At 35.0% G+C, this 26,247-nt stretch overlaps 4 protein-coding genes and 2 long non-coding RNA genes across 24 annotated transcripts; 3 read left to right on the forward strand and 3 right to left on the reverse strand.

Moving 5' to 3' along the window:
- The first annotated feature begins 475 nt into the window (after positions 1-475).
- LOC123215862 (receptor protein kinase-like protein ZAR1) lies at positions 476-3,500 on the forward strand. The gene is made up of 2 exons (XM_044636126.1): positions 476-2,325; positions 2,451-3,500. Exons 1-2 carry the CDS (start codon positions 846-848, stop codon positions 3,122-3,124), a joined length of 2,154 nt encoding a protein of 717 aa, XP_044492061.1. The 5' UTR covers positions 476-845; the 3' UTR covers positions 3,125-3,500.
- A 590-nt stretch (positions 3,501-4,090) lies between these two features.
- On the reverse strand, positions 4,091-5,354 carry LOC123215868 (auxin-responsive protein IAA32-like). Its single transcript, XM_044636134.1, has 4 exons — positions 5,234-5,354; positions 4,909-5,157; positions 4,711-4,819; positions 4,091-4,618 (listed from the first exon to the last, which is right to left on the reverse strand). The coding sequence occupies exons 1-4, from the start codon at positions 5,346-5,348 to the stop codon at positions 4,573-4,575; spliced, it is 519 nt and encodes a 172-aa protein (XP_044492069.1). The 5' UTR covers positions 5,349-5,354; the 3' UTR covers positions 4,091-4,572.
- A 1,999-nt stretch (positions 5,355-7,353) lies between these two features.
- On the reverse strand, positions 7,354-8,247 carry LOC123217568 (putative CCR4-associated factor 1 homolog 8). The gene has a single exon (XM_044638657.1). The coding sequence runs from the start codon at positions 8,245-8,247 to the stop codon at positions 7,354-7,356; it is 894 nt and encodes a 297-aa protein (XP_044494592.1).
- Positions 8,248-9,721: 1,474 nt separating this feature from the next.
- LOC123215551 lies at positions 9,722-15,604 on the forward strand. 9 transcript variants are annotated; one of them, XR_006502105.1, is made up of 8 exons: positions 9,722-9,893; positions 10,693-10,826; positions 11,608-11,829; positions 12,963-13,494; positions 13,734-13,801; positions 13,883-13,941; positions 14,924-15,004; positions 15,136-15,604. It is a non-coding gene; the product is annotated as an uncharacterized LOC123215551 (long non-coding RNA). The 9 variants fall into 9 exon arrangements; XR_006502106.1 differs by having other exon boundaries at positions 14,951-15,004; XR_006502103.1 differs by having other exon boundaries at positions 12,963-13,159; positions 13,237-13,494; positions 13,734-13,941; positions 14,951-15,004.
- Positions 15,605-17,193: 1,589 nt separating this feature from the next.
- On the reverse strand, positions 17,194-18,922 carry LOC123215547 (heavy metal-associated isoprenylated plant protein 6-like). The gene is made up of 5 exons (XM_044635697.1): positions 18,651-18,922; positions 18,420-18,549; positions 18,128-18,321; positions 17,864-17,942; positions 17,194-17,740 (listed from the first exon to the last, which is right to left on the reverse strand). The coding sequence occupies exons 1-5, from the start codon at positions 18,657-18,659 to the stop codon at positions 17,307-17,309; spliced, it is 846 nt and encodes a 281-aa protein (XP_044491632.1). The 5' UTR covers positions 18,660-18,922; the 3' UTR covers positions 17,194-17,306.
- A 296-nt stretch (positions 18,923-19,218) lies between these two features.
- LOC123215549 lies at positions 19,219-25,574 on the forward strand. 11 transcript variants are annotated; one of them, XR_006502097.1, is made up of 6 exons: positions 19,219-19,374; positions 19,915-20,047; positions 21,395-21,656; positions 21,820-21,900; positions 23,306-23,585; positions 24,689-24,951. It is a non-coding gene; the product is annotated as an uncharacterized LOC123215549 (long non-coding RNA). The 11 variants fall into 11 exon arrangements; XR_006502095.1 differs by lacking the exon at positions 24,689-24,951 and adding an exon at positions 24,986-25,574 and having other exon boundaries at positions 19,221-19,374; positions 21,395-21,900; positions 23,306-23,417; positions 23,527-23,585; XR_006502094.1 differs by lacking the exon at positions 24,689-24,951 and adding an exon at positions 25,069-25,574 and having other exon boundaries at positions 19,221-19,374; positions 21,395-21,900; positions 23,306-23,417; positions 23,527-23,585.
- The last annotated feature ends 673 nt before the right edge of the window (positions 25,575-26,247 follow it).

A 26,247-nucleotide genomic window follows, 5' to 3' on the forward strand; every position in this document is an offset into this window, starting at 1 on the left:
TGATTTATCTATCTAAAAATGAGTTTTTTAAATTCAAAGTGATATCAATTTTTTTTTTTATAAGAAACCCAACTCAAATTGGATTGTTTTTATACGATTAAATCAATCATATCAATTAAGTATATAAAACTAGAGTTTAATATTTAAACATTGTTTGAAAAAAACTTAAATCTAAAATTGGTATCAAACTTTTTTTTAATCACGAGAAACCTTTTTCGAGTTAGAGCTCTCTTCTGGAGTTACACTAATTATATTGAGTATATTAAATTTCAAATTTAATAATTTATTTAATAATTATTATATCGAATAAATAAAAATCTGATCATAATATACATTAATTGAGTCTTATACCGGAAACCTCTTTAAAGAGGACCCTAAACTCACACTACTCAAGCCAACCTCAGGTTTAACTGGTGTCAAACTTGGTCATACTCAGACTCAGTCCTTATCGAATTTAGACGCACATGGGATCACCTTCCCATCAAAATATAACTAGAAATTGGTAGTTATGGAAATTGAAGTAACACTGCTGTTCATATGTGGATTTTTCTCACCAGCTTTCCTTCTGCTTCTCAGTTTCTTAATTTGTCAATCTTCCCGATGCCTCTGCTTTATTAGCTTAAACTTTACCTTACCCTCTTCCACTCTCTCTCTTCAGTCTTTTCTACATCACTTTAAGCCTTTCACCCACAAACCGACTATTTTTCCAATTCTCTCTCTCACTCTCTGCTCAGTTCTGAGTTCTCAACTTTCTTCACCATCAATTTCTCACAGAAAGGTGAGTTTTTTAATCTCTTTAAGGTCCTTCACACTTACTCCTAACGGTCACTTTGTCGTTTGTTGTGATGTTGTGTGTTTTCGTATGCTTGGTGCTTGTTCTCTGCAACTTTAATGGTTTTGTTGAGCCTTTGAATGGTGAAGGCTATGCACTTTTGTCCTTTAAGCAGTCCATTTATGAGGATCCAGAAGGGTTTTTGAGTAACTGGAACTCTTCTGATGAAAACCCTTGTTCATGGAATGGTGTTGTATGTAAGGAGCAAAGAGTGGTCTCTGTTAGCATTCCAAGGAAGAAGCTTTATGGCTTTCTTCCTTCTTCTTTAGGCTCTCTCTCTGATCTTCGCCATGTTAATTTAAGGAATAATAAATTTTTTGGAAGTTTACCTACTGGGCTCCTTGAACTTCAGGGGCTACAAAGTTTGGTCCTTTATGGGAATTCTTTCTCTGGGCCTTTGCCAAATGACATTGGCAAGTTGAAGTACCTTCAAACTTTAGATTTATCACAGAATTTCTTTAATGGGTCATTGTCTACATCAATTTTGCAATGCAAGAGATTAAAAACCCTTGATCTTAGTCAAAATAATTTTACTGGTCCTTTGCCAGATAGGTTTGGTACTGGTTTGGTTTCACTTGAAAAACTTGATCTTTCATTCAATAACTTCAATGGTTCAATCCCTGGTAACATGGGAAATTTGACCAGTTTGCAAGGAACTGTTGATTTGTCCCATAATTTACTCAGTGGTTCAATTCCAGCCAGTTTAGGAAATCTTCCCGAAAAGGTGTATATTGATCTAAGTTATAACAATTTGAGTGGACCAATACCTAAAAGTGGTGCTCTTACTAATAGAGGACCAACTGCATTTATAGGAAATCCAGGACTCTGTGGAACGCCATTGAAGAACCCATGTTCTGACACTTCAAGTGCAAATTCACCATCCTCGTATCCCTTTTTGCCTGACAATTATCCACCGGAGAATTTGGGTGATGATGGTGGAAAGATTGAGAAAGGAAGAGGACTAAGTAAGGGTGCTGTAGTTGCCATAATAGTGAGTGATGTAATTGGAATTTGCCTTGTTGGGTTATTGTTCTCATACTGTTATCTAAAGATTTGTGGTTCTGACGAGGGTAAGGATGAGAATGGTTATGGTTTTGAGAAAGGAAAAAAGGGAAAGCAAGAGTGTTTTGGCTTTTGGAAAGATGAATCTAAGACTCTATTAGAGAATGTGGAGCAGCATGATCTTGTGCCACCAGATACACATGTGGCTTTCGATTTGGATGAACTGCTTAAGGCCTCAGCTTTTGTTCTTGGAAAGAACAGAATCGGGATTGTCTACAAAGTTGTTCTTGAAAATGGACTAACCTTAGCTGTGAGAAGATTGGGTGAAGGTGGATCTCAAAGGTTCAAGGAATTCCAAAGAGAAGTTGAAGCAATTGGAAAGCTAAGGCATCCTAATATTGTACCCCTCAGAGCTTATTACTGGTCAGTCAACGAGAAGCTCCTTATCTATGATTACATACCTAATGGAAGCCTTGAAATTGCGCTTCATGGTATGTTTTTTGAAATCCTCTTGCAAGTACTATTTCTGATATATAATTTGGTATTTTAGGAGAGGTTTGTGTTATTGTATATCCAATGGTCAATTTGATTGTATCAATTTTTCTTTATACCACAGGGAAGCCGGGAATTGTTCCGTTCATGCCATTATCTTGGTCAGTTCGGTGTAGAATCATAAAAGGGATTGCAAAAGGCTTGGTTTATCTTCATGAATTTAGTCCCAAAAAGTATGTCCATGGAGATTTGAAGCCAAGTAATATTCTGCTTGGCCGGAACATGGAACCACACATATCCAACTTTGGACTTGGATGCCTCGCTAATATTACTGGTGGTTCTCCAACTCTGCAATCTAATCGAACTCCTGCAGATAAACCTCAAGAAAGACAGTCAAGGAGTGTATCTTCAGAAGTTACTTCAACGAATTCATCAAGTGACTTGGGTACTTATTATCAGGCCCCTGAAGCAGGCAAAGTGGTGAACCCATCACAGAAATGGGATATCTACTCCTATGGGGTAATTTTACTAGGAATGATTACCGGAAGAACACCGGTTATTAATGTGGGATCTTCAGAAATGGATATTGTCCACTGGATTCAGCTCTGCATTGAAGAGAAAAAGGCACTTGCAGATGTTTTAGACCCATATTTAGTACCCACTGCCGACAAAGAAGAAGAGGAGATCACTGCAGTTCTAAAGATTGCAATGGCTTGTGTTCATAGCAGCCCGGAACGGAGACCTACAATGCGACATATCTCCAATGCTTTGGACAGATTGGCTACTTCCATTGACTAAGAATATCTTATAACAAAGAATCCTGAACCTCAAATATGCTTGAACGTTTCTAAGATACACTGTGACAGAGGCATTGCTAGAGATAGATGATGAATGGTTGTGCTTCAACTGAAAATGTGTAGCCTATTACAATTGCTCTAGTGTGAAGAAATGTGTTCATAATCTTTTTATTATGTGTTGTAGAATCTAGATGAACGCAGGTCTGCATAAGAGCATGCTTTGAGAAATTCGGTCCAACTTAGATTGAATTCGAATGTTCGGATTGATTCAAACTCAGCTCATTTTATGAAAACAAACTCAATCCTTTGTTTGAATTCAACTTGTTCAATCCGAGTTCAAGGATTCTAAATCTAATGAGAATTAGTAACTTTTCTTTGTTGTTATGTGTAAATTTTCTTGATAATAGCAAAAGCTAGAAAGGATTACCTGTAGGATGCGAAATGACTCATTTTTTAAAAAAAGGCCAAAAGACTTGGACCCACCTGGGCATGGTGAAAACCCAAAGCCTTTTGGCCCTAGAAAAAAAAAAAAATCTGGAGAGGTCGTTGTTTATGAGTTGCACAGGACATTTCCAGTGCAGAGCAGCTCCTTTTTGTATCATTTCATCTGTGGCCACGTGGAAGTAGAACTCCCTAATTTGAGCCTGCCTGGTAAACTAGCCTGACTATAAGCACCCAAAAGCACTTGAAGTATTTGCAGCCTCCGATTAACAAAGAGGACATAGAGTTAGGGGTCGATTGAGTCAAAATGAATACAAACAAGGGTTATCTTGAGCTTATTTTGAATCCAAAAAGATCAATTTAAGATCAATCTCAGCTCACTTGATTAATGAATAATATCATTGGTGAAGAAATACAACTATTAAAAAAAGAAGTAGAAGAAAAATCATCAATAAGTTGAACTCTAATATAACAACACCAAATGTGACAAAAGGGTTTGAGCCAAAGCGAATAACAATGTTCAGATCAAATTCACACCTGCATAGAGTATTGTAAAGTTTGAATAGTATAGGAGTTTGAAGAAGGTTTAGCAAACAAAAATAAAGTAATAGAGGTCCAAAAATGCCATGTAAAGACTAACTATTAGGTGAATTTCAGGATTCCTATTAATTATCCAATCTGAAACTCTGATCTCCTTTCAAGCGAGAGCTTTAACACCAACCTTCTTGTTCTTGCTTGAATAATCAATTGACTTCAAATAGTAATTATTAAAGGTATCACAATGAAAGTCTAAACTCCCCTTTTATTCATGGGTGAATTCCAGTCAAGTTAAGCCCAAATAAAAGCCAGTTCCAGTTTAGTTCGTATTCTCTGGCTGCCATTCTGATTCTACATGCCTTGTGGTGCACAAATTTCCCCGTGTAATCCCCCACTCTAAGTCAAGTCTGTCGTCCTTTGAAATTCTTCACAACATACAACTAATTAGAAGCTTGATTCGGAAGAAAAGCCTCAGTTCCGGGCAATCCTCAGCCGTTTCACTGACTTGACAAACTCTCTGTTGGGAACGATAACTTGGTTGATAATGCTGAACAATCTATTGAAAAAGTTTTTAAGTATTTACAACATTGTTAAATTTGAACAACTTACTTCCAGGGAACGTCACCAACGGGCCTCCAATTCGCTTCCCTGACCTGATAAGACAGTGAAAATTCTGAACCAGCCTGGAATAATCTTAGTCCAGATGCAGAATTTCTCCCTGAAATTGCACCAATGTTACTCATTTCAAGTAGAATTTTTAGAAACATAAAATTCTCAAGATCCTGACGAGGATTTTTTCCTACTTACCAAACATTTCTTCCAATTTATGCGCCAGGCTAGAATAGCCTCCATGGTCAAGAATGCAAATCTTTCTTCCCACCATAACTCCATCCATGTTAACCTTCACACAAGCCCACTTCTCTTTGCTCTGGATTCCCTCTGCCTCCTCGTCGTCATAGTCTTGTATCGGCCCTGGAAATCCCCTGCCTGGATTCTTCAGCTGCAGAGTAGCCTGTGGCCATTCCATAAAGTCCCCATATCCCTCCATGGCCACCACTGCTACATAATCAAACACCAATTAAGAAGTCAGAATTTTTTTTTTTCAGGAAAAAGAATTTCAGAAAATCCATACCATGTTGAGATGGATGATAGGCTTCAGGCTGTAGAGTTCTGAGGCCATCATCTTCCTTAGATTTATAGTAAACTGAGTGGAGTCCTGAAGGGTTGAGAAGGAAGTTGGAATCCATCGAAATTTTTTTGTTGGTATAAGTGAAAATATGAGGTATTTATAATCAGGAATCCCAGGGAAAACAACACATAAAACACAAGTGTTTAGAGCACTCCCTTTCTTTCTCTCTCTTAGTCTCTTTACATGCACTTTTATGAGAAAATCCTAACTTGTGGATCCTTGACATGTGGTTGTATCTAGTTAACCTCAGGTTGCTTCTATTCTACTTACATGTCACTACATTTATTTAAGTGTAATAAAAAATTTAACAATTGAGTCATGTGATTCATATTAACGGATCTACTGGCCTGATTTCTTCACTATCACCATATATCTCCTTAAAAATTTACATCTCGTATCTTCACTTCCTGAATTCGGATATCCTCCTCTTAGAATTCATATCACTACAAGTGAAAAAAATACTCATTTGAAAAACTGAAATGAGGGAATGCGAAAGTGAGGGATTTTATTCTACCCGTTGGCCACTGTATTTATTCAAGTGTAATAAGAAATTTGTCCGTTGTGTCATATAGTCTATACTGATGGGCGTATCAGCCTAAACTCTCTGCTACTATCTCTTTAAAAATCCACATTTCATATCCGCAATTCCTAAATTCGGATCAAGTTACCGGAGGGAACGTGAAAGTGGGGCCAAAGACAAGGGACAAGGAAGATAAGTGAGGGTTTCTCTCCCATGATCAATCATTAAATGATGGTGAGTTATCTTGTGAGAAGGGATTGAAAGTGTCAACATGGAGAAGCTGAAACTACAGACAAAGAAAAGTAGAAAGAAAAGAACAAGGGATGGCCAAAGTGATTCTAAGAAAAGTAGGTTTGGATCCTGCAACCCAACATTGATACATTGCTCCTGCTTTTGAGGTAATTTTCAAAAGCACTTTCATTTGAAAGAGCTTAGGATACCTGAAGGAAAATACTCCTTCTTGACCAATCTTCTGGAAACTAAAAAATAACTAACTAACAAGAAGTTATTTGGTTAGTGATTAGACATATCACTTATTTGCAAATTAGTACAGAATGTTAGTAAAAATCTCATCCCTTAAAAGACAACGAAAATAACTTCATTTAAAAGTTTTGTCTTCTCAACATTTCTATGATCATCTTCTTGTTTCAACTTCCCTTTGTATGGTAAAGTTATTATCTCTTACCAAATCAAGATCATATGATTAATGTAATTATTTAAATTTATACTTGTATTAGAAAGACTTCAACATGGTATTTATTTGTAACTTTACCTTTCATCCTATATATGTAGAGAGAGAATTCGACTAATTTTTGGTTGAATATGGTATTTAGTTGTATTATTTTGCATCCACTAATTTTTGCTGTTGATTTTATTAACGGTATTCAGTAGCTATGTCTTGCTATCCAGCTTACTCAAATGCTTGCATTTTTGCAGGTAGAAAGCAAGCTAAATGGAAAACCGTTGTACATGCTTATCGAGCCGCACCAGAAAACCAAGACTGTAACACGAAGGAACCAGGTATACAGGGACTTTGTTTTCTGGCTCTAAAAATCAGTGATTTAGCAGAAGTCCTTAGTGATTTTTTTGATGTGTAAGCTGTCAGTAGATATGAAATTTGGCTGTATCTGGATATCCTCTGTACACAAATTATAATGCTTGCATTTCTGGAAATGTTACGATGAATTCTTGGTTTTCCTCTGCATTTTACATGCTAAAAATAAAGTTTAATTTTGAGTGTTTTTCTAAGTAACATTAAATTTGTTACAAAATAACAAGTAGTTGGATGAAAAAGTCTGATGGGCAATCATTAAAATATGCCAAGTATTCAGTTAGTTAATCTTCCCAAGTTCTTAATTTGGAACATCAATAAAGGCATGTTCTAGAGTAATGTAAATTCTTGTTACATTAAGATAACAGGAGAAAACAGATTATACCAAGAAATATATAAACTTGAAAAGAATTATTACTATTATATACAAAAAATATTTGACAAACGAATTTAAATCATTCAAAAAAATAACTCTCCAATTCTGCAAAATAGTCACGGTACAGGACAAATAATTGGCACGGCACAAATAACTGGTCTTACACGAAAGATGGCTGCAGGAGGAGGCCTGGCCGGAGCTAAAATCATCCATGGAGAATAGCAATGAAGGACCATTTTCATACGTCTTCCAATACGAGTACTGATGCCGTATAAACATCCACTATAAACTTCTTCTTGAAACCCAGACATCATCTTCATTCTTTCAAAAACAGTGGCAGTGAGGAGACTATCAGAACCAGCATTGTGAGTTGTACCTTTTCTCTCGACGCCTAATATTTTCGCCACTCTATTCAATCCAATCTCACCACCCAGTAACCCATTACAATGTTTCGCCATGAATTTTATATCGAACACACACCCGAATACCATGGATGCCACTTCCACAAACTCGAATAAAGATCTTGGCATAGGTTTGTTCAATAACAGTTTCAAAACATAGGCCAAATCATAGAGGCCATGGAAAGTGACCCACTTTATATTTCTATGTCGTGACAAGATACGCAAAAATTTGGGCACAAAAACTTCCCTTGATACCCCATCCTTCCTGATCTTTTCAAAATTGATTCCAGACTTCTTCAAAAGATCAATCGATTCTTCGACATGTGCATCTTTCTCCAAATCAAAATCACTAAAATTAAACTCCCATGTGAAACATATATTCTCCTTGCCATCTGAAAGTGTGATGCCCAATTGGATGATCTTCATCAAATCGACATTAAACTTCAAATCACTGTAGCACAGAGACTCAGGCACATCCCGGGGAGTGTTTCGAAGAAAACCCGGAAACTCAGTGTCGAAAGATAGGAAATTAAATTGCTCTAAACACTGATTGAAGAATTGTAGCTCTGAATCAACATTGGAACCCCAAACTTCTCTAATTTCTTTCATCCTGTTAGAACAGGGACCAAGACAATGAATCTTTTTTGATAAATTTAAAAAACTAAAGAAAACTCTTTTGTTTCAGCTACCCACCTTGATAAAAAATACAGGTTCCGGGCACAGTTCAAGCAGAGGAGAGGGCAGAAAAGAAGAAGTCCTAACGGCAGGAAGCAATTATCTTCCCAAGTAAGGGATGGTTGACCCACTCAACAAAAACTAATATCTTGACTGGTTTGACAACGGGAGGAAAGCCGCAAGTGTGGTGAGAATCCCTTTCTTTGAAATCAAAACGAAAGCAAGAGTGTGGTGAGAATTTGAATCTTGGACTGGTTTAACAACGGGAGGAAAGCCGCGAGTTTCTCTTCTTCTTCTTTGTTCTTCTGGATTTATTTCTCTCTCTAAACTCTCTTCTGAATTTGAATCACAAAATTCCGATCGCATCAGAGGCAGTCTATGAGATAATGAAATTGAGAGCGAGTGTTATTTATAGGGGTAATCAACGGAATACAAAACAACTGTCAAATTCTTGTCTTAATGAAATTGGAAAGCAGAGTTTCCCGCTTAGTTCACTATGACCGTTATGATTTATTTATTTATTAAAGGCCAAAAGACTTATTCCCACCCAAGGTATAGTGAATTCTAATACCCACCCACCAACTTTCAAAACCCCAAACACCCACCCATGGTTTAGAAAACTAACACCTACCCTCCGAAATTAAGATAAGATTAAGGGCAAAATCATCATTTAACAATAATATTTAACATTTATATTATTTTACCCCCTTAATTAAAAAAACTAACAATTTCGTCTAAAATTAAATTTTAAAAAGTGATATTTTCCCCTACATAGAGTTTCTAAATTCACCAGTGAATTTTCGGCCAACGATGGCCAATATCTCTCCCTCCTAGTGTCGTCACTTCCTCTGATATTCAATATTGGACCGACGATATCTAGATTCGATGAAATCTAGACAAAAAGTAAAATTCTTCGTCTGGATCTTTGTTATCCAGACGAAATTGGCTTTGTTTGGATGACGATGACTATCCAGATGAGGAGATCAGTCTCTTCTGGTCTGTCATCATCGTCCAGATGAAGATCCAGATGATGAGTTTCGATATTATCTAGATTCATTTAGATTCTGTCGAATTCAGATATTATCGATTCAATATTGAACACCGGAGGGAAAGAGATTGGCTATCGTTGGTTGAAAATTTACCGACGAAATTGAAAACCTAGGTAGGGGGTAAATTGTCACTTTTCAAAACTTAATTTTACGTAAAATTGTTAGTTTTTCAAATTAAAAGGGTAAAATGATAGAAATATTAAATATTATTGTTAAATGATGATTTTACCCTTAATTTTATCTTAATTTTGGAGTGTAGGTGTTAGTTTTCTAAACCATAGGTGGGTGTTTGGGTTTTGAAAGTTTATGGGTGAATTCACTATACCTTGGGTCGGAAAAGTGATTTTTATTTTCATTTTTTTTGGTGCTTTTTCTCCAACGAAACGAACCGTTTTGATTCAAGTTTAGATTTCCTCTTTAATTTATCCATAAACGCCTCCGCTGCGGCTTAGCTTCGCCGACTAAGCTATCGCAGCCTCCGGCAAGCTCCTCGATCAGCTCCGATCTGCTTTTCGTCAACTGTATCCTCAGGTATTGCTCTTTGGGATTTCTTGACGTGTACGAATAGGCTTAGAAATAACTGAATCTTTTATGAGTTTTGGGATTCGAACTTGTTGCGGTACGACTAGTTAACATATTTTTGTTTAATGATTAATGGTTTGATATGCATTGTTTCTCTTTAAATTGTATAAAGACAGCTATATGTATGTGTGGAATAGTGTGTATAATTGTCTATGTGGGTATGTTTAATGAATGGATTGAGAGTTTAATGGTTTGATATAAATAGTAGAGAAGTGAGGAAAGAGTTGAGAGTTTGCGTGATTATCATGTTCTTTTGAAATTATAATTATTCATGTATGGTTGTGTAATAATTTAACTGAAATTGTTACGATAGGATTAATTGTTAGAACATTATATATGTTTGTCTAAGGATTTTTACGATGGTCTGATGTTGAGGTTGACATGTTTTGTGTTTAATTATGATGTGTACGTATAGTTATTTTTATTTGTATGTGTATCTACTGATTTGTTGATTTGATGGAAGTTAATGGTTGGATTGGAATTGGATGGTGAACAAGCTAAGGAAAAGAAATTGTAAGGTTTAATAAATCTGATGTGATTTGGGTTGATGAATTGATTAATACTTTTGCTTCTGTTAGTATCATAGACTCTTCGGTTGCAAATGTGTGGTATTGATGAGTTCTTTCTTTTAGAGGCTTTCTGAAGAGAATGGTAAACTGTGAAGTAAGGCATATTGATGCTTTTACTGGAGTTTATCCTACTATATGGTCATTAATGTGCTCATATTTTTTTTGATATTACCTTGCAGCATTTAGAGAGAGCTCTGGAAGAATGTGACAATGATTTACATTGTGCAATCAAGAAGCTGAATAACTCTTTCCTTAGGAATAGCTGAGAAAAAGTTGGACTCTCTGGAAGAATTATATGCCAGTGATAATCAAGGTATGCAGTTGCTTGTATCATATACAAATCTATGGATCAGGGGATAGTGTGTCTTTGTTTATTATTTTATCCTTATTGTCTTACATTTCTCAAGGAATATATTTGGTTCATAAGTATGCTTAAGTGTTTCACCAATATTCAGTCATATTTTCTTTATCTTCATTGTTGTGCAACCTTGAAATTAACTCTTGTTGCTTTCCTTAGTGGAAGCCTGATGATGTTGTAAATTGTTGATAATGTAACAAACAATTATTGTTTCATTGATTGTTGCCCTTACTGTGTGTCTCTGATAACCTTGCATTGTATTCACTGGTTTCAAATTAGTTTTGATAATTTCAATTTTTTTAGGTTGCATATTTGACTAAGTATCATTTCTATGATCTTTTACCTACCTCCCTTGTGTTCTTGTGAATGTTATTGTTGTTTTGTGCAGAGTAAATGGTTTGTCTCTTTTTTGTGCCCTTTTTTATTTGGACAGGTTTTTTTTTTTGGTTTATTTGAATGTGAGGTGAATTTTGTCTTTTCTTTACAAATCATGGGTTTCAATGTGCTATTTTTCCTAGTCAATTTCACTGATGTATGCTGTGAGGAAATGTTTTTGAATGATTTATTTTTTTAAAGTGAGCTACAACTGAGCCCTCCTAATGGAAAACTTGATTACACTCAGAATTTTCAATCAGATGTTTATTTCCTTTGTTTTCTGTAATCTGATTTTCTAAGGTTCTTGATGCATCTTAAGGAGAAAAAAAAAGGGGTTTATGTCTTCTTTCAAAATTGACAGGTAATATTGCCATGGTTGAAAATGCTGTTGCTTTAGACAGTCCATTAGAGCCAAACAAGCTTCCAGTTGATGGTACAGAACAGGTGGACTTGTTTATGACAGAAAAGATGAGTGCTTATTAATATGGATGATGCCAAAGCCTGTGTTTCAAGAGTGCTGGAGATTTTAGAGAAATCCATTATGGCACGTACTGCTGATGAGGTAGCACAAATATTTCAGAAGGTTGGTATCTGTCTCTTACTTAATCTAAATGACTATCATTTTTCTTTGCTCTTAGGGGTTGATAGTGCAGTTTTGCTGGTTCCCTGGAGATAGAATACCTCAACTTTAATATCTGTGCTTATAGTTATGTTGGTCATGAGCTTTATAATTGGCAAAATTCCATGAATACTGTGACATCTCAACTGTATAATAAATGAGAAAATGTTCCCTTAATCTGTAGCATAGATGCTGTTTTGCAGTGAATAAAGCAGTTGTAATGAAGGTATGATTGTTCTTTGAGGTTGTTGTTTGTTGTTTGCTTTAGTTGCATATGCATTTTTATATTCTTATATGACATGTCATTTGCTAGAAAAACATGATGCTGAACGAACAAATTGAAATAGTTAATATAGGAGGCAATGAAGAAAGATTGTTTTGAGTTGAGAAGTTTCTCAACATTTTTGCTAAAGAAGGTTCCATAATGGTGGAGATGAGTTGTCTTTGACATGATAATGTAGAGAATTGGAATCATTCCGTTTAGGTTTCAATTAATTTAAATGGTTTGGTTTATTTGAAGTGCCTTTGAATTTGGTTTCTCTTAACTGATGACATTGTGTGTGTGTGTTTAAGTTTTGTTGATTATTTGTGTCCTTAATTGGTAAATAATTTCAGATAACAACTTATTGAATGAAAATAAAAGATGGAGAGTCTGTATTCCGATAAATGGTTTTGCAAATGAACTCTGAATGAAAGGAAATAGGGGATGGAGAGTTGTGTTAAATTGTGGATTAATCCTTAAAGATAGATCATTACAGATGAAAGATAGATATTAGTATGGGTAGAAGCCTAGAAGGTATTGGAGAATACAGGATTATTAAAATAAACATTCTGTTGGAGTTTTGTTCTCCTCATTTGATCATTTAATTGATCATTATGCCAATTTCATAGAGTTCTGATTGCCGGTGGTATTATACTAAGTATTAGTTTTTTCGTAAGGAACAGAGAAATTAGAACCCATTGTGGAGTTCTTGGTTCCTTTACTTGCATATTTCCGAGTCAAAGTCATTCATGGACCATCTTCTTGGGTTATAGAATTGAATGTAAAGGAAAATGAACTTGAAATCATCTTTCATGTTGTTTTCCCCATTTTACAGACTAATGAGAAGCGGTTCAATGCTTTCTTTTTGGATTTCCAAGAATTTATTGCCTTGTTTTGCCGCATTTTCACCTTCAAATCAGTTCCTCACATCATATCAAATCCTGAGAGTCTTCTGACTGAAATTTCAAGAATATCCAAGAATGTTGGAAGCATTGTCATAGAATAATAAACTTCATCTTAGAAGAATCAAAGGTAAATCCTTTCTTGGACCTATGCAATTCTTAAGAATTTACTGTTGAAGTCATCTAAGCAATTGTCAAACTTGCTAGGATAGATGGCATCTGTGTGGTGTGTATCTTACTTGTGGCACCCTCAAGGACAGTTGGAGCATTTATCGGTAAAACAATAGTACTGGTAGGCTGTTTATACTGCTATCCTCTGAGAAATCTAGGGCATTTTTAGTGAGTGGCAGATGTATTGGGATAATTGGGGAATAGTTGAGTATGATGGATGCCAAGCTATATAAGAAGATTATCTTTTAAAGAGAATCACTCAGCCACGTTGAAACTAATAGCAGAAGGTGTATGGTAAGATTAAGCTTTGTAGAATATCAATTGAATTTTTGGGATTTCATTTAGAATGTATATTATGAGATGTAAATAAATAAGGAAATGGTAAATGATGTGATTTTTGGGATTTCATTTCGTATGTGCTTGTATTGTATTAGTTAATTATTATTAGTTAATTTTTGTGATTTTTTTTTTTAGAACAAGGAATGTGAATAAATAATAGGTTGTTTTTGGTTTGGTATTTGAGAAAATTACAGTGAAAAAGAAGAGAGAAGAGTACTGTGGAATTTGTAGAAACTCTTTAACCGCATGAAGCAGTTGAAAGGTCATAACAGGAACACCAAATATATCTCTCAATGATTCTGAGATAGTAAGAAATGATAATGTGTAAATTTTTGTTAAATAGAAAGTGTTGGAGCTGATGTAGTTGAATGTGCATGCGTTATTGGATCGCTTGAGATTCAGGTAATGACTAGTTACTTTTAATATGTATTTGTTCTCATATATTACATCTCCCTGTTAAAAATGTTTTGCTACATCAGTTTCTACATGTGTTTTGGTACCATAGCTGGTTGAGCTCCTTGTATGTATTTGTTTACCAATAAAATATTAAGATTGTATTTCCAATATGCTTGGACCAAGTTAAGCTGGTAGAATTGGTCATGGTTTAATCTTACGGATGAGATGATGTAAGGTTTTCTTGAAATATTGAAGAAATTTATAACTCCTTGTAAATTTCTACATCACTTTCTACATGTGTTTTGGTACCGTAGCTGGTTGAGCTCCTTGTATGTAATTGTTTACCAATAAAATATTAAGATTGAATTTCTGATATGCTTGGACCAAGTTAAGCTGGTAGAATTGGTCCTGCTTTAATCTTACAGATGAGATGATGTAAGGTTTACTTGAAATATTGAAGAAATTTAGAACTCTGACGTCATCTTATTTTGATGGTTTACAATATGGTTATTGCTTGTAGTATTACTTCTCTGCTACAACCATGACCATCCAACTAGAGTTGTGAATCTGGTTGCAGTGAACAATCTAAAATACTGAATTGTCATTTGCCCATCTTGGAAAACTGTAGTTGTTTTGTCTACGTTAGCGAGTTTTTATAGTCTTTCTTTTTACTTCCCAATGTTGATCCATAATCAAGTTTTGCCTGGCCATGACGTATCTGTGCATATAAGAAGATTAATAACTGTTCACTTAGTATGACTCCGATCATGATACACAATGTTTCCTCTTTTTAAGTTTTGGTGGGTATCATTCTTGAGTATTATTTACCTCGTGTGGGAATGCTTTGCATTGTCAATGTTCTTCAATGCATTAAGTGTCACAGGGTTGGTTACACTATAATGCTGATGTTGGTTGCTTTATTTTACCTTGACTTATTGTCGGTTTTGATTTCTATAATGGTATTCATTAGCTATATCTTGCTTTGCAGCCTGCTCAAATGTTAGCATTTTTGCAGGGACATAACAGGCCAAGTGGAACACCATTGTACTGTTAAGATTCCAAGTATAAGGTATGCGACTTGAATCTCACATTGAAAAGTATGAACAACTAGTATGAAGTTTATATGACTTTGCGTTTTCCTATCTCAATAGTTAGCTTTTAAGGTGTGGTTATTCTAAGATTCGTATTATTTGGTATCAGAGTCATTACCATGTCTCCCAGTTGCAATTGTGTGTTGGGGGTGGTAACGCTGGCATTGTAGTGTTTGCCTGGGGCTAGTAGAAAGCTAGTGCACAACCAATCCGCTTGGACGTCGGGGTTGTGGAGCGTGATGGTATGTTAGGATCTCAAATGCAAGGTATGAGAATTGGATCCTACATTGAAAAGTATGAGCAACTAGTGTAGGGTTTATATGACTTTGGGTTCTCCCATCTCGATAGCTAACTTTTGATGTGCGATTCTCTTAAGGTTTGTATCATGTACATACTTATCAAGCCTAGCCGGTAAAGCAAGATTGTAACACAAAGGAACCGGGTAAACTGGGACTTTGTTTTTCTGGCTCTAAAAATCAGTGATTAAGGGGAAGTCCTTACTGATTTTTTTGTGTGTAAGGTGTCATTAGATATGAAATTTTGGTGTATATGATAAATAATGCATTCTTAATTGTCCACTTGCTTTTACATTCTAAAAATAAAGTTTAATTTAGAATGTCTAAGTAACATATGGATTTAATAAAACTAGATACTGATGGGCAATTACTGAAGTATGCCAAGTTGTATTATTCAGTAAGTTAATTCCCTGTTGAATTGATTCCAAAACTAGATTTCAATAACTTAATTAACCACGAACATAGCCCGTTGATCGAACCAAATGTGAAAGAAGATTATAGATAGAATTAAAATGCATGAAATGAGAGAATCTTCTGCGTTTGTTAATTTGGAACATGAATGCAGGCACGTTCCAGAAAACTGTCGATTCATGTTACATCACGATATAGTCGAATTCAGATTATAACAATGACTTTACATTATTCGAAAAAATTTACTCTCCTCCGGTCAAACATTCTACAAAGGATTCATTGAGTACACGACAAATAATTGGTTTTGTATTAAAGATGATTGTTCGAAGAGGCCTCATCAGGACTAAAATCATCACTTGAGAATAGTGGGGAAGAACCATCTTCATAATTCTTTCAATACGAGAACTAATGCCGTATAAACATTCATTAAAAATTCCTTCTTAAAACCCAGACATCATCTGTATTCTTATAAAAACCATGGCAATGAGAAGATTATCAGAGCCAGCAATGTGAGCCACGCCTTTTCTCTCGATGTCTAATATTTTCGCCAATCTATTCAATTCAATATCACCACCCAGTACCCGTTACAGTGTTTTGCCATGAATTTTATATCAAACACACACCCAAATACCATGGATATCACTTCCACAAACTCGAATAAAGATCTTGGCATTGGTTTGTTTAGTAATAATTGCAGAACATAGGCCAAATCATAGAGGTCGTGGAAAGTCACCCACCTTATATTTCTATACCATGACAAAATATGCAAGAATTTGGGCACAAAAACTTTGTTGAGACCCCATCATTTCTACTCTTTTCGAAATTGATTCCACACTTCTTCAAAAGATCGATTGATTCTTCGGTATGTGCATCTTTCTCCAAATCAAAAAAACAAAAATTAAACTCCCATGTGGAACATATATATTATCCTTACCATATGAAAGGGTGATGCCCGGTTGTATAATTTTAATCAAATCGACTCTAACACATTTCTAGAAGTGTTTTGAAAAGAACCCGGAAACTCAGTGTGGAAAGAAAGAAAATTTAATCACTCTAAATACTGATTGAAGAACTGTAGCTCTGAATCAACATTGAAGCCCCAAACTTGTCTAATTTCTTTCATTGTGTTAAAAGAGAGACCAAAACTGAATCTTTCTGACTAATTTCAAAATCAAAACTTGAAAATTCAGAACAGAAGCAAGAGTGAAGCGTAGAGTAGAAGAGGGAGGCTACGGGATTTTAAATTTAACAAAGAAGATGAGTATAAAACAATAAAAATATTTTTACTTATAATAATTATTACTTTTGGTTGATTTTAAATTAATAATAAATTAGCATTAATACAACATGATTTGTATTCAAATTTATGTTAAATACAATTAAAAGCCTCAAAGAAAAGAAACCAAATAAAAAAGAAACTGTACTCCCAAAATTCAATTATTAATCAATTGAATTGTTGGACTTCTTTTGTTTTAAATATATTTGTCCAGGTGTCTTTTGTATGATGTTTTACCTACCTCACTTATGTTCTTATGCATGTTGTATGAGGAACACAAAATTTTTAATGTTTCATTTACATGACGGAGCAGGCGTTCGGATTCTCATCACTGAACATCTGCTCCATCGCATACCCTTGGTTCATGTACACGATTTGATGACGCTGAGGCTCCATGGGGTAACTCTGGTGGTTGTACACCGGTGCGTCGTACCAGTAAGTTGGAGGTGGCGGGTAGGGGTAACCCAAATACTCCATCTTGGTTACTTCCATCTTCGGAGCGTCACTGCCACTGTCACCACCAACAGCAGCAGGAGCTTCTTGTTTCTTCTTTTCTCCTCCGCCAGCTGCTTTGGCTTCTTTCTTTTCACCTCCATCATCCTTTTTGGCGGGAACAATCTCAACGTTCCGTTTCAATTTATCTTTCAGGTAACACACCAGCTCCTTTACATCCATAATTCCCTTCACCGTGACTAGATCTTTGCCATTGTCTACCGTCACGTTATCGACTCCTGGTTGTTACGCCACATAGGATCATCCTCAGTTGATTAATTTACTAATTTGCCACCGACACGCTTAATATTAAATCAATATTAAATAATAATTAACTTCGTCAAATTAAATGTTATTCTTACCGTTGATCTTTCTGATCATCTTTTTGATTTTGCTGATACAACTATCACAGTGCAACCTGATCTTTAAAACGACGGTGCTCTGCAAATGACGCAAAATATTAATTAAAATTAATTAGTAATGCTAATGATTAAATTCGAAGATGAAATTTAAGTAATTAACGAGGAAGTCAAAATCTTGGAAATAAATCAATCAATTCAAAAACTGAATTATTGAAAATAATTTCTCAACTCGGCAAACGGCATCTTAAATCAAGAAATAATTACCTCTTTCGCTGTTTTCTTTTCTTCCGGTTTCTCATGTCCGCCACCGGCGGCCGTGTCTTTCTTCGGCTGAGGAGAAATTAGCTCCACTTTCATCTTGGTTTTCTCTTTCAGTCTCTCCTTCATTTTCGCCGGGTCCACCTTCCCGACCAGCGTAACTTTATTTGCATCACAATCTGTCTTCACCGACTGAATGCCTACGCAAATTACCAAAACAATCTCATTAACTTCAAGAATCAAAATATAATAACAACATTATCCAAACAATTTATTGAATAATTGATAATTATATTACCTTCGTAATGTTTCATCGCACGTTTGACGACTTTCTTAGCGCAGCCTTCACAATGCAACTCCATGTTCAAAACGACGGTGACAACTGCATCATCTTTCTTTGCGCCGTCATTCTTGGCGGCGTCTTTTTGCTGCACAACCACAAAACACAAGGTAAGTTAAATCACCGACTAATCCAAAGAGAATAAAAAATTCCAACTCTCAAAACAGTAAACATCACCAAGATACTAACCTCGCCCATTTGAATATAGGAAAGTTATTTATATTTCCCTTTTTTTGGTGGTGTTTGGCGGAATTGTTTTTGAAGACAGGAAACTGAGGCAGAGGCGGATATTTATAAGGCAGGCTCAGGGAACAGTTCAAGAAGAGGAGAGGGCAGAGAAGAAGATGTTCTAACGGCAGGAAGCAAATCGTAAGTAAGGGATGGTTGACCCACTCAACAACAACTGATATCTTGACTGGTTTAACAACGGGAAGAAAGCCGCGAGTTTCTCTTCTTCTTCTTTGTTCTTCTGGATTTATTTCTCTCTAAACTCTCTTTATGAATTTGAATCACAAAATTCCGATCGCATCAGAAGGAGACTAAGAGACAATGAAATTGAGAGCGAGTGTTATATATAGGGGTAAGCAACGGAATCCAAAACGACAGTCCAATTCTCGTCTTAATGAAGTTGGAAAGAAGAGTTTCCCGCTCAGTTCATTATGACCGTTATGATTTTTTATTTAAATCGGGGGCTACAAAAACGACAGCGCGTTGTGTCATCGTCATTTTTGGTTTCATTTTTTTGGTGATTTTTATCCAACGAAACGAACCGTTTTGATTCGAGTTTAGATTTCCTCTTTAATTTATCCATTAACGCCTCCGCTGCGGCTCAGCTTCGCTGACTAAGCTATCGCAGCCACCGGCTACGCTCCTCGATCAGCTCCAATCTGTTTTTCGTCAACTGGATCCTCAGGTATTGCTCTTTGGGATTTCTTGACGTGTACGGACATGTTCTTTTGAAATTTTAATTACTCATGTATGGTTGTGTAATAATTTAACTGAAATTGTTTCGATAGGATTAATTGTTAGAACTCTATATATATGTTTGTGTAAGGATTGTCATGATGGTCTGATGTTGAGGTTAACATGTTTTGTGTTTAATTATGATGTGTACACATAGGTATTTTCATTTGTATGTGTATCTACTAATTTGTTGATTTGACGGAAGTTAATGGTTGCATTAGAATTGCATAGTGAACAATCTAAGGAAAAGAAATTGTAAGTTTTAATAAATTTGATGTGGTTTGGGTTGATGAATTGATCAATACTTTTGCTTTTGTTAGTATCATAGACTGTACAGTTGCAACTGTATGGTCTTTATGAGTTCTTTCTTTTAGAGGTTTTCCGAAGAGAATGGTAAGCTGTGAAGTAAGGCATATTGATGCTTTTACTAGTGTTTATTTAACTTTATGGCCATCTATGTGCTCATATTTTTGTTGATATTACCTTGCAGCTTCTAGAGAGAGCTCTGGAAGAATGTGACAATGATTTGCATTCTGCAATCAAGAAGCTGAATGACTCCTTCCTAGGAATAGCTGAGAAAAGGTTGGAATCTGTGGAAGAATTATCTGCCAGTGATAATCAAGGTATGCGGCTACTTGTATCATATACAAATCTAAGGATCAGGGGATAGTGTGTCTCTGTTTATTGTTTTATCCTTATTCTCTTACTCCTCTCAAGTAATATATTTAGTTCATAAGTACTGTTAAGCATTTCGCTGATATTCAGTCATATTTTTTTTCTTTTTCTTCATTGTTGTGCATGCTTGAAATTAACTCTTGTTGCTTTCCTCAGTGGAAGGCTGATGATGATGTAAGCTGTTGATAACATAACAACACATTCTTGTTTCATTGCTTGTTGCCCCTTCTATGTTTCTCTGATGACCTTGCATTGTATTCACTGGCTGTACATCAATTCTGATAGTTTCAAGTTTTTTAGGTTGCATATTTCACTAAGTTTCCTTTTTATTATCTTTAACCTACCTCATGTTCTTGTGATTTTATTGTTAGTTTGTGCAGAGTTAATGGTTTATCTCTTTTTTGTGCTGTTTGTTAATTGGAACAAGGTTTTTTTTTTTTAAATATATATTTGGATATGAGGTAAATTTTGTCTTTTCTTCACAGCATGGGTTTCAATGTGCTATTCATCCTACTCAATTTCAGTGATGCATGGTATGAGGAAATGCTTTTTGAATGATTTGTTATATTAAAGCAAGCCATGGTTAAGCTCTCCCAATGGAAAACTTGATTATGTTCAAAATTTTCAATCAGATGTGTCTTTCCTGTGTTTTCTTTAATCTAATTTTCTAAGATTCGTCTCTTAAGGAGAAAGAAAGGGATTTATGTCTTCTTTCAAAATTGACCGGTAATATTGCCATGACTGAAAATGCTGCTGCTTTGGACTGTCCATTAGATTCAAACGAGCTTCTAGTTGATGATGCAGAATTGGTGGACTTGTTTGTGACAGACATGATGAGTGCTACTTATATGGATGATGCCAAAGCCCATACCTAACAGTGCTGGAGATTTTATAGAAATCTATTGTGGCATGTATTGCTGATGAGGCAGCACAAAGATTTTGGAATGTTAGTATCTGTCTCTGAGTCAATCTAAATGACTATCATGTTTCTTTGCTGTTAGGAGTTGATAGAGCAATTTCGCCGGTTCCCTTGATATTGAATACCTCAACTTTATTAATGGTGCTTATAGTTATTTTGGTTATGAGCTTTGTAATAGGCAAATTTTCATGAATACGGTGGCATCTCAACTGTGTAATAACTGACAGAATGCTCCTTTGAATCTGTAGCACAGATGCTGTTTTGTTGTGATGAAAGCACTTGTAATGAAGCTATGATTTTTATTTGAGGCTGTTGTTTATTGTGTGATTTAGTTGCATATGCATTTTATATTCTTATATGATATTTCATTTGCTAGGAAAACATGATGCTGAAGGAACAAACTGAAATAGTGATCAGAGAGAATTCTGTACTCAAACGTGCTGTGGCTATTCAGTATGAACGTCAGAAAGAGTGACAGTGAAAACCAGGAGCTGCAACATTTGAAACAGTTGGTGTGTAAGTATCAGGAACAGTCGAGAACCCAGGTAAAGAGCTATGCGTTGACAATGCTCTTGAGACAGGCTCAGCAGAATAGCTTCATCCCGGGGCGATTCCATCCTGATGTCTTCTAATAAAGAGTAAGACTGGAGAAATGGAAGTTAATGTTCCATTTAATGTTAACCATGGTGTTCCCTTTGAGTTTCTGTCTCTTCCTCTTTCCTTTTATGAAGAAGCCCTTGAAACAGCTTTTTCTATGGAGAAAGAGCTGAAAAGCCTCTCAAGGTAAAGAGATGTTTGCAGGTTAAAATGGGTTGCAGGGAGACCCACTATTGAAGGCCATTAAAGAACCCACTGGAGTTGTTCCTCACTTCCCAAAATCAGGTCCATAAGAACCATTCTCCGTGTTTTTTTCGTTTTCAAACTTGTGTGTTTGTGTTATTGTGAGTTGAAAGTTCCAGGTATTTTATTTTTTTCTGTTTTTGAAAGGTAAACTTTTGTTTCTTTTGGTACAAATCATGTTTCAAGATATAACTACACCGATACTTGATCACAAGGTGTTTAAGCATGTTGTGGATATTTTTGTTGATTTTTATACAAATATGGTGATCAATGTGGTGCCTTGTAACTCTCTCTCTCTCTTTTTTATTTTTTATTTTTGTGTGTATAAAACTCAGAGTTTCAAGGCACGGTTTAAGTTATTGCGGAGATTAGTATTTAGTGTTTGCTTTTAGTTGGCACTTTCTGTGGATCTAATTTAAGGTGGAGAAATTTATATACATCATATTTTTGGTTATTCTCTTGCATTGATCACTACAAAGTTGAAATTTTTAAACTTTGTGGATGTGATGGGATTTTTCTTTTAAAAGTGTAATTCTTTCAAACAATGAGTTAAAGGAGTTTTAGGCTTATTTTTTTTCTGTTGCAATTCGGTTAGAAGGATAACATTTATTGAACTATCTGATTGAACATATTTAAATGGGTTCTTAATTAGAAATGATCTTTTTTATTTAAAACTTATTTAATACTTTGCTTTGTTTGTTTCATCTATGTAAAAATTTATTGATCTTTTATTTCAGCTCCAGTGCAGATGTTAAAATGATTTGGGTTCAATTGAAGTGGAATTAGAACCTTATTAAGTTTATCTTAATGTTTGGCTCTTTCAAGAGCTGTATTTTCTTTGAATTTAAAATGATTTCGTTGTATATATGTTCTAAATTCAGTGAAACTTAGAGAAAGTTGGATTGTGGCTTCATAAAGTGCAAATTCATGTAATTATGGTTCTTGTGAGTTGTCTTTGAGTGTGATTTGCTTGAGTTATTACCAATTTGAGTCATGCATATTTCTGAATGAAAATTTTAGCTTGTTTTTTGTAATGCCTATCTTTGCTTTCTTTGATCTTTTTGCGTTATTTGTTGTGGCTGCTCAAACAATTAAACTACATTCCAAGAGTCGAGGCCAGAGGATTTTTGTTTGGCCCTCCAATTGCCTTGACTATTGGTGCCAAGTTTGTTCTTCTATTCTATGTGGGTGGTGATACTGGTTGAACGTAATGTTTATCTGGTCTGTCTTGATTAATTGTTCAGCTTAATTTAGCGACTGTTAGTTAATGACAGTATATGTTTTATCTTACTGAAGAAGAAGAACTTTAGAATTTCATTGCTATTATTAGTTCTATTATAGGATTAAAATATCAGAAAGGCAAAAACATGAATGTCTTTGAGATGACATTTTATTTTGTTTCTGAGATTCAAACTTTGTATGTGAACTGAATGGAATCCTTCTACAGGAGAAGTCATCTCTGAAGCATGCAAACTCTAATATGGAACAAATTGTTAACATGCTATGGTCATTGATGATTTGCTGGCTACAGGTGGTACACTCTCTGCAGCTATAAGGCTGTTAAGTGTGGTCTAAAGCTTCATATGATAATTCTTTTTTTGTTTCATTATAATACTTGCTTTGGCCTCATAACTGAAACTTTTACAAATTTTAATTGCTGTTAAATAGAGCGTGTTGGAGCTGAAGTAGTTGGATGTGAATGCATTATTGGGTTGCCTGAGATTCAGGTAATGATTAGTTACTTTTAATATGTATTTCTTCTCATCTATGACATCTCCTTGTTAAAAAATTTTGGCTACTTCACTGTCTTCATGTGCTTCGGTACTATGGCTAGTTGAGCTCCTTTTGTATGCATTTATTTACCAATAATATTAAGATTGAATTCCCCATATACTTGGACCAAGTTAAGCTGGTAGAATTGGTATTGGCTTAATCATACCAATGAGATGATGTAAAATTAAGGCCAAACGACTTTTCCCACCCAAGGTATGTTGAAATATCAAGTTTCCACCCTTTATCTTTGATAATACCAAACACCCACCCATGAGCGGTTAAAATTAACGGTGGTAAGGGTAAAATCGTTATTTTCTCTATAATATTAAAAATAAACTAAAATATAATCTATTTTTGCCCCCCTAAACTTTAAAAATTAAAATTTTCCCCCAGCCTAAGTTTTAAAAAATGGCAGTTTCACCTTAGAGTTTCTTTTTGAAATCTCCAGCGACATCTTCGGCTCCATTACCGACGGCCTCTCCCTCTCGAAACATCCTCTCCTTCCGGCGATCTCTTTCCTCTCATTTGTAGCCCCGATCTGCATCAGAGACGCCTTGAAAAACGAAGTTCTTTTTCTTTCCAGACGAAGACGAAGCCGTCGTCTTCGTATGGGAAGACAACCCCGACGAAGTTCTTTGTCTTCCAAGGCGTCTCCGAAGCCGATCAGGACTCCAAATGGGAGGAAAGAGATCACCGGAAGGAGAGGATGCTTCGGGAGGGAGAGGTCGTCGGCAATGGAGCCGAAGATGTCACTGGAGATTTCAAAAGGAAACCCTAGGGTGAAACTGTTATTTTTTAAAACTTAGGTTGGGGGACACTTTTAGTTTTTAAAGTTTAGGGGGGCAAAAGGAGATAAAATTTCAAGGGGTTAGGGTTCCGTTAATTTTAACTGCTCGATATTTTGTATTATCAAAGATAAAGGGTGAAAACTTGACATTTCAACATACCTTGGGTGGGAAATAGTCCTTTGGCCTAAAATAAACTTGAAATATTGAAGAAATTTATTACTCTTGCGTCATCTTATTTTGATGGTTTACAATATTGTTATTTCTTGTAGTATTACTTCTCTGCTTACAGCCATGACCATCCAACTAGAGTCGTGAACCTGGTTGCGGTGTACAATCTAAAGTTGTTGTATGGAAATTTTAAATGATCGTTTGCCAAAAGTGTCACATCTTGGAAAATTTTAGTCGTTTTGTCTAAGTTAGCAAGTATCTATCGTCTTTTCTTTTTACTTCCCAATCTAGATGCATAATCAAGTTTTGTCTGGGCATGAAGAATTTTTGCATATCTTCTATAAACTGTTCACTTAGTATGATACATAATCTTTTATTTTTTGTTTTCTCTTTCTTAGTTTTGATGGTTTCCGTTCTTGGGTATTATTTACCACATGGTAGTAGACATACTTTGTTGAGACACTATAATGTTGATATGAAGGATTGTGCAAAGACGGAGAGAGGATTCGACTAAGGATTAAGAGAGCTAAGTCATTTCTAAGAATTCAAGACCAAACCAACTCAATTAGAGTGCAACTCTAGATCCATCCTTATTAATTAGGTCTTTACAAAGAGAATAATGTTACAAAGATTCATACTTAAAAATTGTTACATATTTTAAAATATTCAATGCGAATAATATTAGACGGAAGCATCTAATAAATCAGTAGATAATAAACACAATTGTCTAGATGTTGAACTAATTTTGCAGCACATCATCTTATAGTTGAGTGGTCTTTCTCGTACAACAATGCAATGTTTTTGCAAGACAAATTTGGGTACACAAACAACCATGCACTCCTCTGTGCCCTTCAAGCATGGTGCTTTCAATCAATGTTTTAAAACTCGAGTCGGTACTCAAATTTTGTTTCTTGATTATTGTAATCATCCATCGTTTGTTGGGTTAGTAAGTGTTTTTTAATTATTACAATTAGTTTAATTTTATTTGACTTTCTCAAAAACCTCCTTTTTTGTTGAATTATTGTTGTTCAACTTTATTTAATAAATATTATCCTTAAAGTTAATAAAATTAATGAAACAATAGAATTTTTAAAGTGAAGATCTAGATTCAAATATTTATTACGTTTGTAAAATCTGTATTTATCTAATACAATAGTTATTAATTCAATTATTATATCTCGAGTTTACCCTTTCAGTAAATACTGACAACCCTCGATAATTAAAAAAAAAAAATCTAATAAATATATTTTAATAAACTTGTTTCAAAATTTAAATTATATTATTTTGGCATCAAAGATTCATCTAATCTATTGGATTAATCAACTCTCGGTCTAAATATATTGCTTTTAACTATAGATTCAATATAATAGTCTAAACTATATTGTTGAATTCTCAAATTCATATTTCATAAAGAATTTTTTGAATAAACAATATAAAGTATAAAGATTGTTATTTTTTTTGTTTCTCACCTATTCTAGGGGTTAGACCATGATTCAAATTTCAAATAGTGGTTTGTACAATTATCCTTTTTAATATAAATGTATCTTTGACCACTTGTGGTTCATTTTATGATTCAATTTAACTCTCACAACTGATTAAAAACATATCATCAGCAAAGAAAAAAATCATTATGAAAAAAAATAAAAAATCATAAAAAAAA

This window comes from Mangifera indica, chromosome 5, assembly GCF_011075055.1.
Source record: "Mangifera indica cultivar Alphonso chromosome 5, CATAS_Mindica_2.1, whole genome shotgun sequence".
Lineage (NCBI taxonomy): Eukaryota > Viridiplantae > Streptophyta > Magnoliopsida > Sapindales > Anacardiaceae > Mangifera > Mangifera indica.

What these genes read in the sequence shown, in the direction of transcription:
- LOC123215868 (XM_044636134.1), bottom strand. Translation starts at nt 5,348, where the DNA reads ATGGATTCCAACTTCCTTCTCAACCCTTCAGGACTCCACTCAGTTTAC. An exon ending in TAAATTGGAAGAAATGTTTG is followed by an intron (nt 4,820 to 4,908) that starts GTAAGTAGGAAA and finishes GTGCAATTTCAG; the next exon opens with GGAGAAATTCTGCATCTGGA. An exon ending in GTTGGTGACGTTCCCTGGAA is followed by an intron (nt 4,619 to 4,710) that starts GTAAGTTGTTCA and finishes CGTTCCCAACAG; the next exon opens with AGAGTTTGTCAAGTCAGTGA.
- LOC123217568 (XM_044638657.1), bottom strand. Translation starts at nt 8,247, where the DNA reads ATGAAAGAAATTAGAGAAGTTTGGGGTTCCAATGTTGATTCAGAGCTA.
- LOC123215547 (XM_044635697.1), bottom strand. An exon ending in AAAAGAAAACAGCGAAAGAG is followed by an intron (nt 17,943 to 18,127) that starts GTAATTATTTCT and finishes CGTCATTTGCAG; the next exon opens with AGCACCGTCGTTTTAAAGAT. An exon ending in GATGATCAGAAAGATCAACG is followed by an intron (nt 17,741 to 17,863) that starts GTAAGAATAACA and finishes CGTAACAACCAG; the next exon opens with GAGTCGATAACGTGACGGTA.
- LOC123215862 (XM_044636126.1), top strand. Translation starts at nt 846, where the DNA reads ATGTTGTGTGTTTTCGTATGCTTGGTGCTTGTTCTCTGCAACTTTAAT. An exon ending in CCTTGAAATTGCGCTTCATG is followed by an intron (nt 2,326 to 2,450) that starts GTATGTTTTTTG and finishes TTTATACCACAG; the next exon opens with GGAAGCCGGGAATTGTTCCG.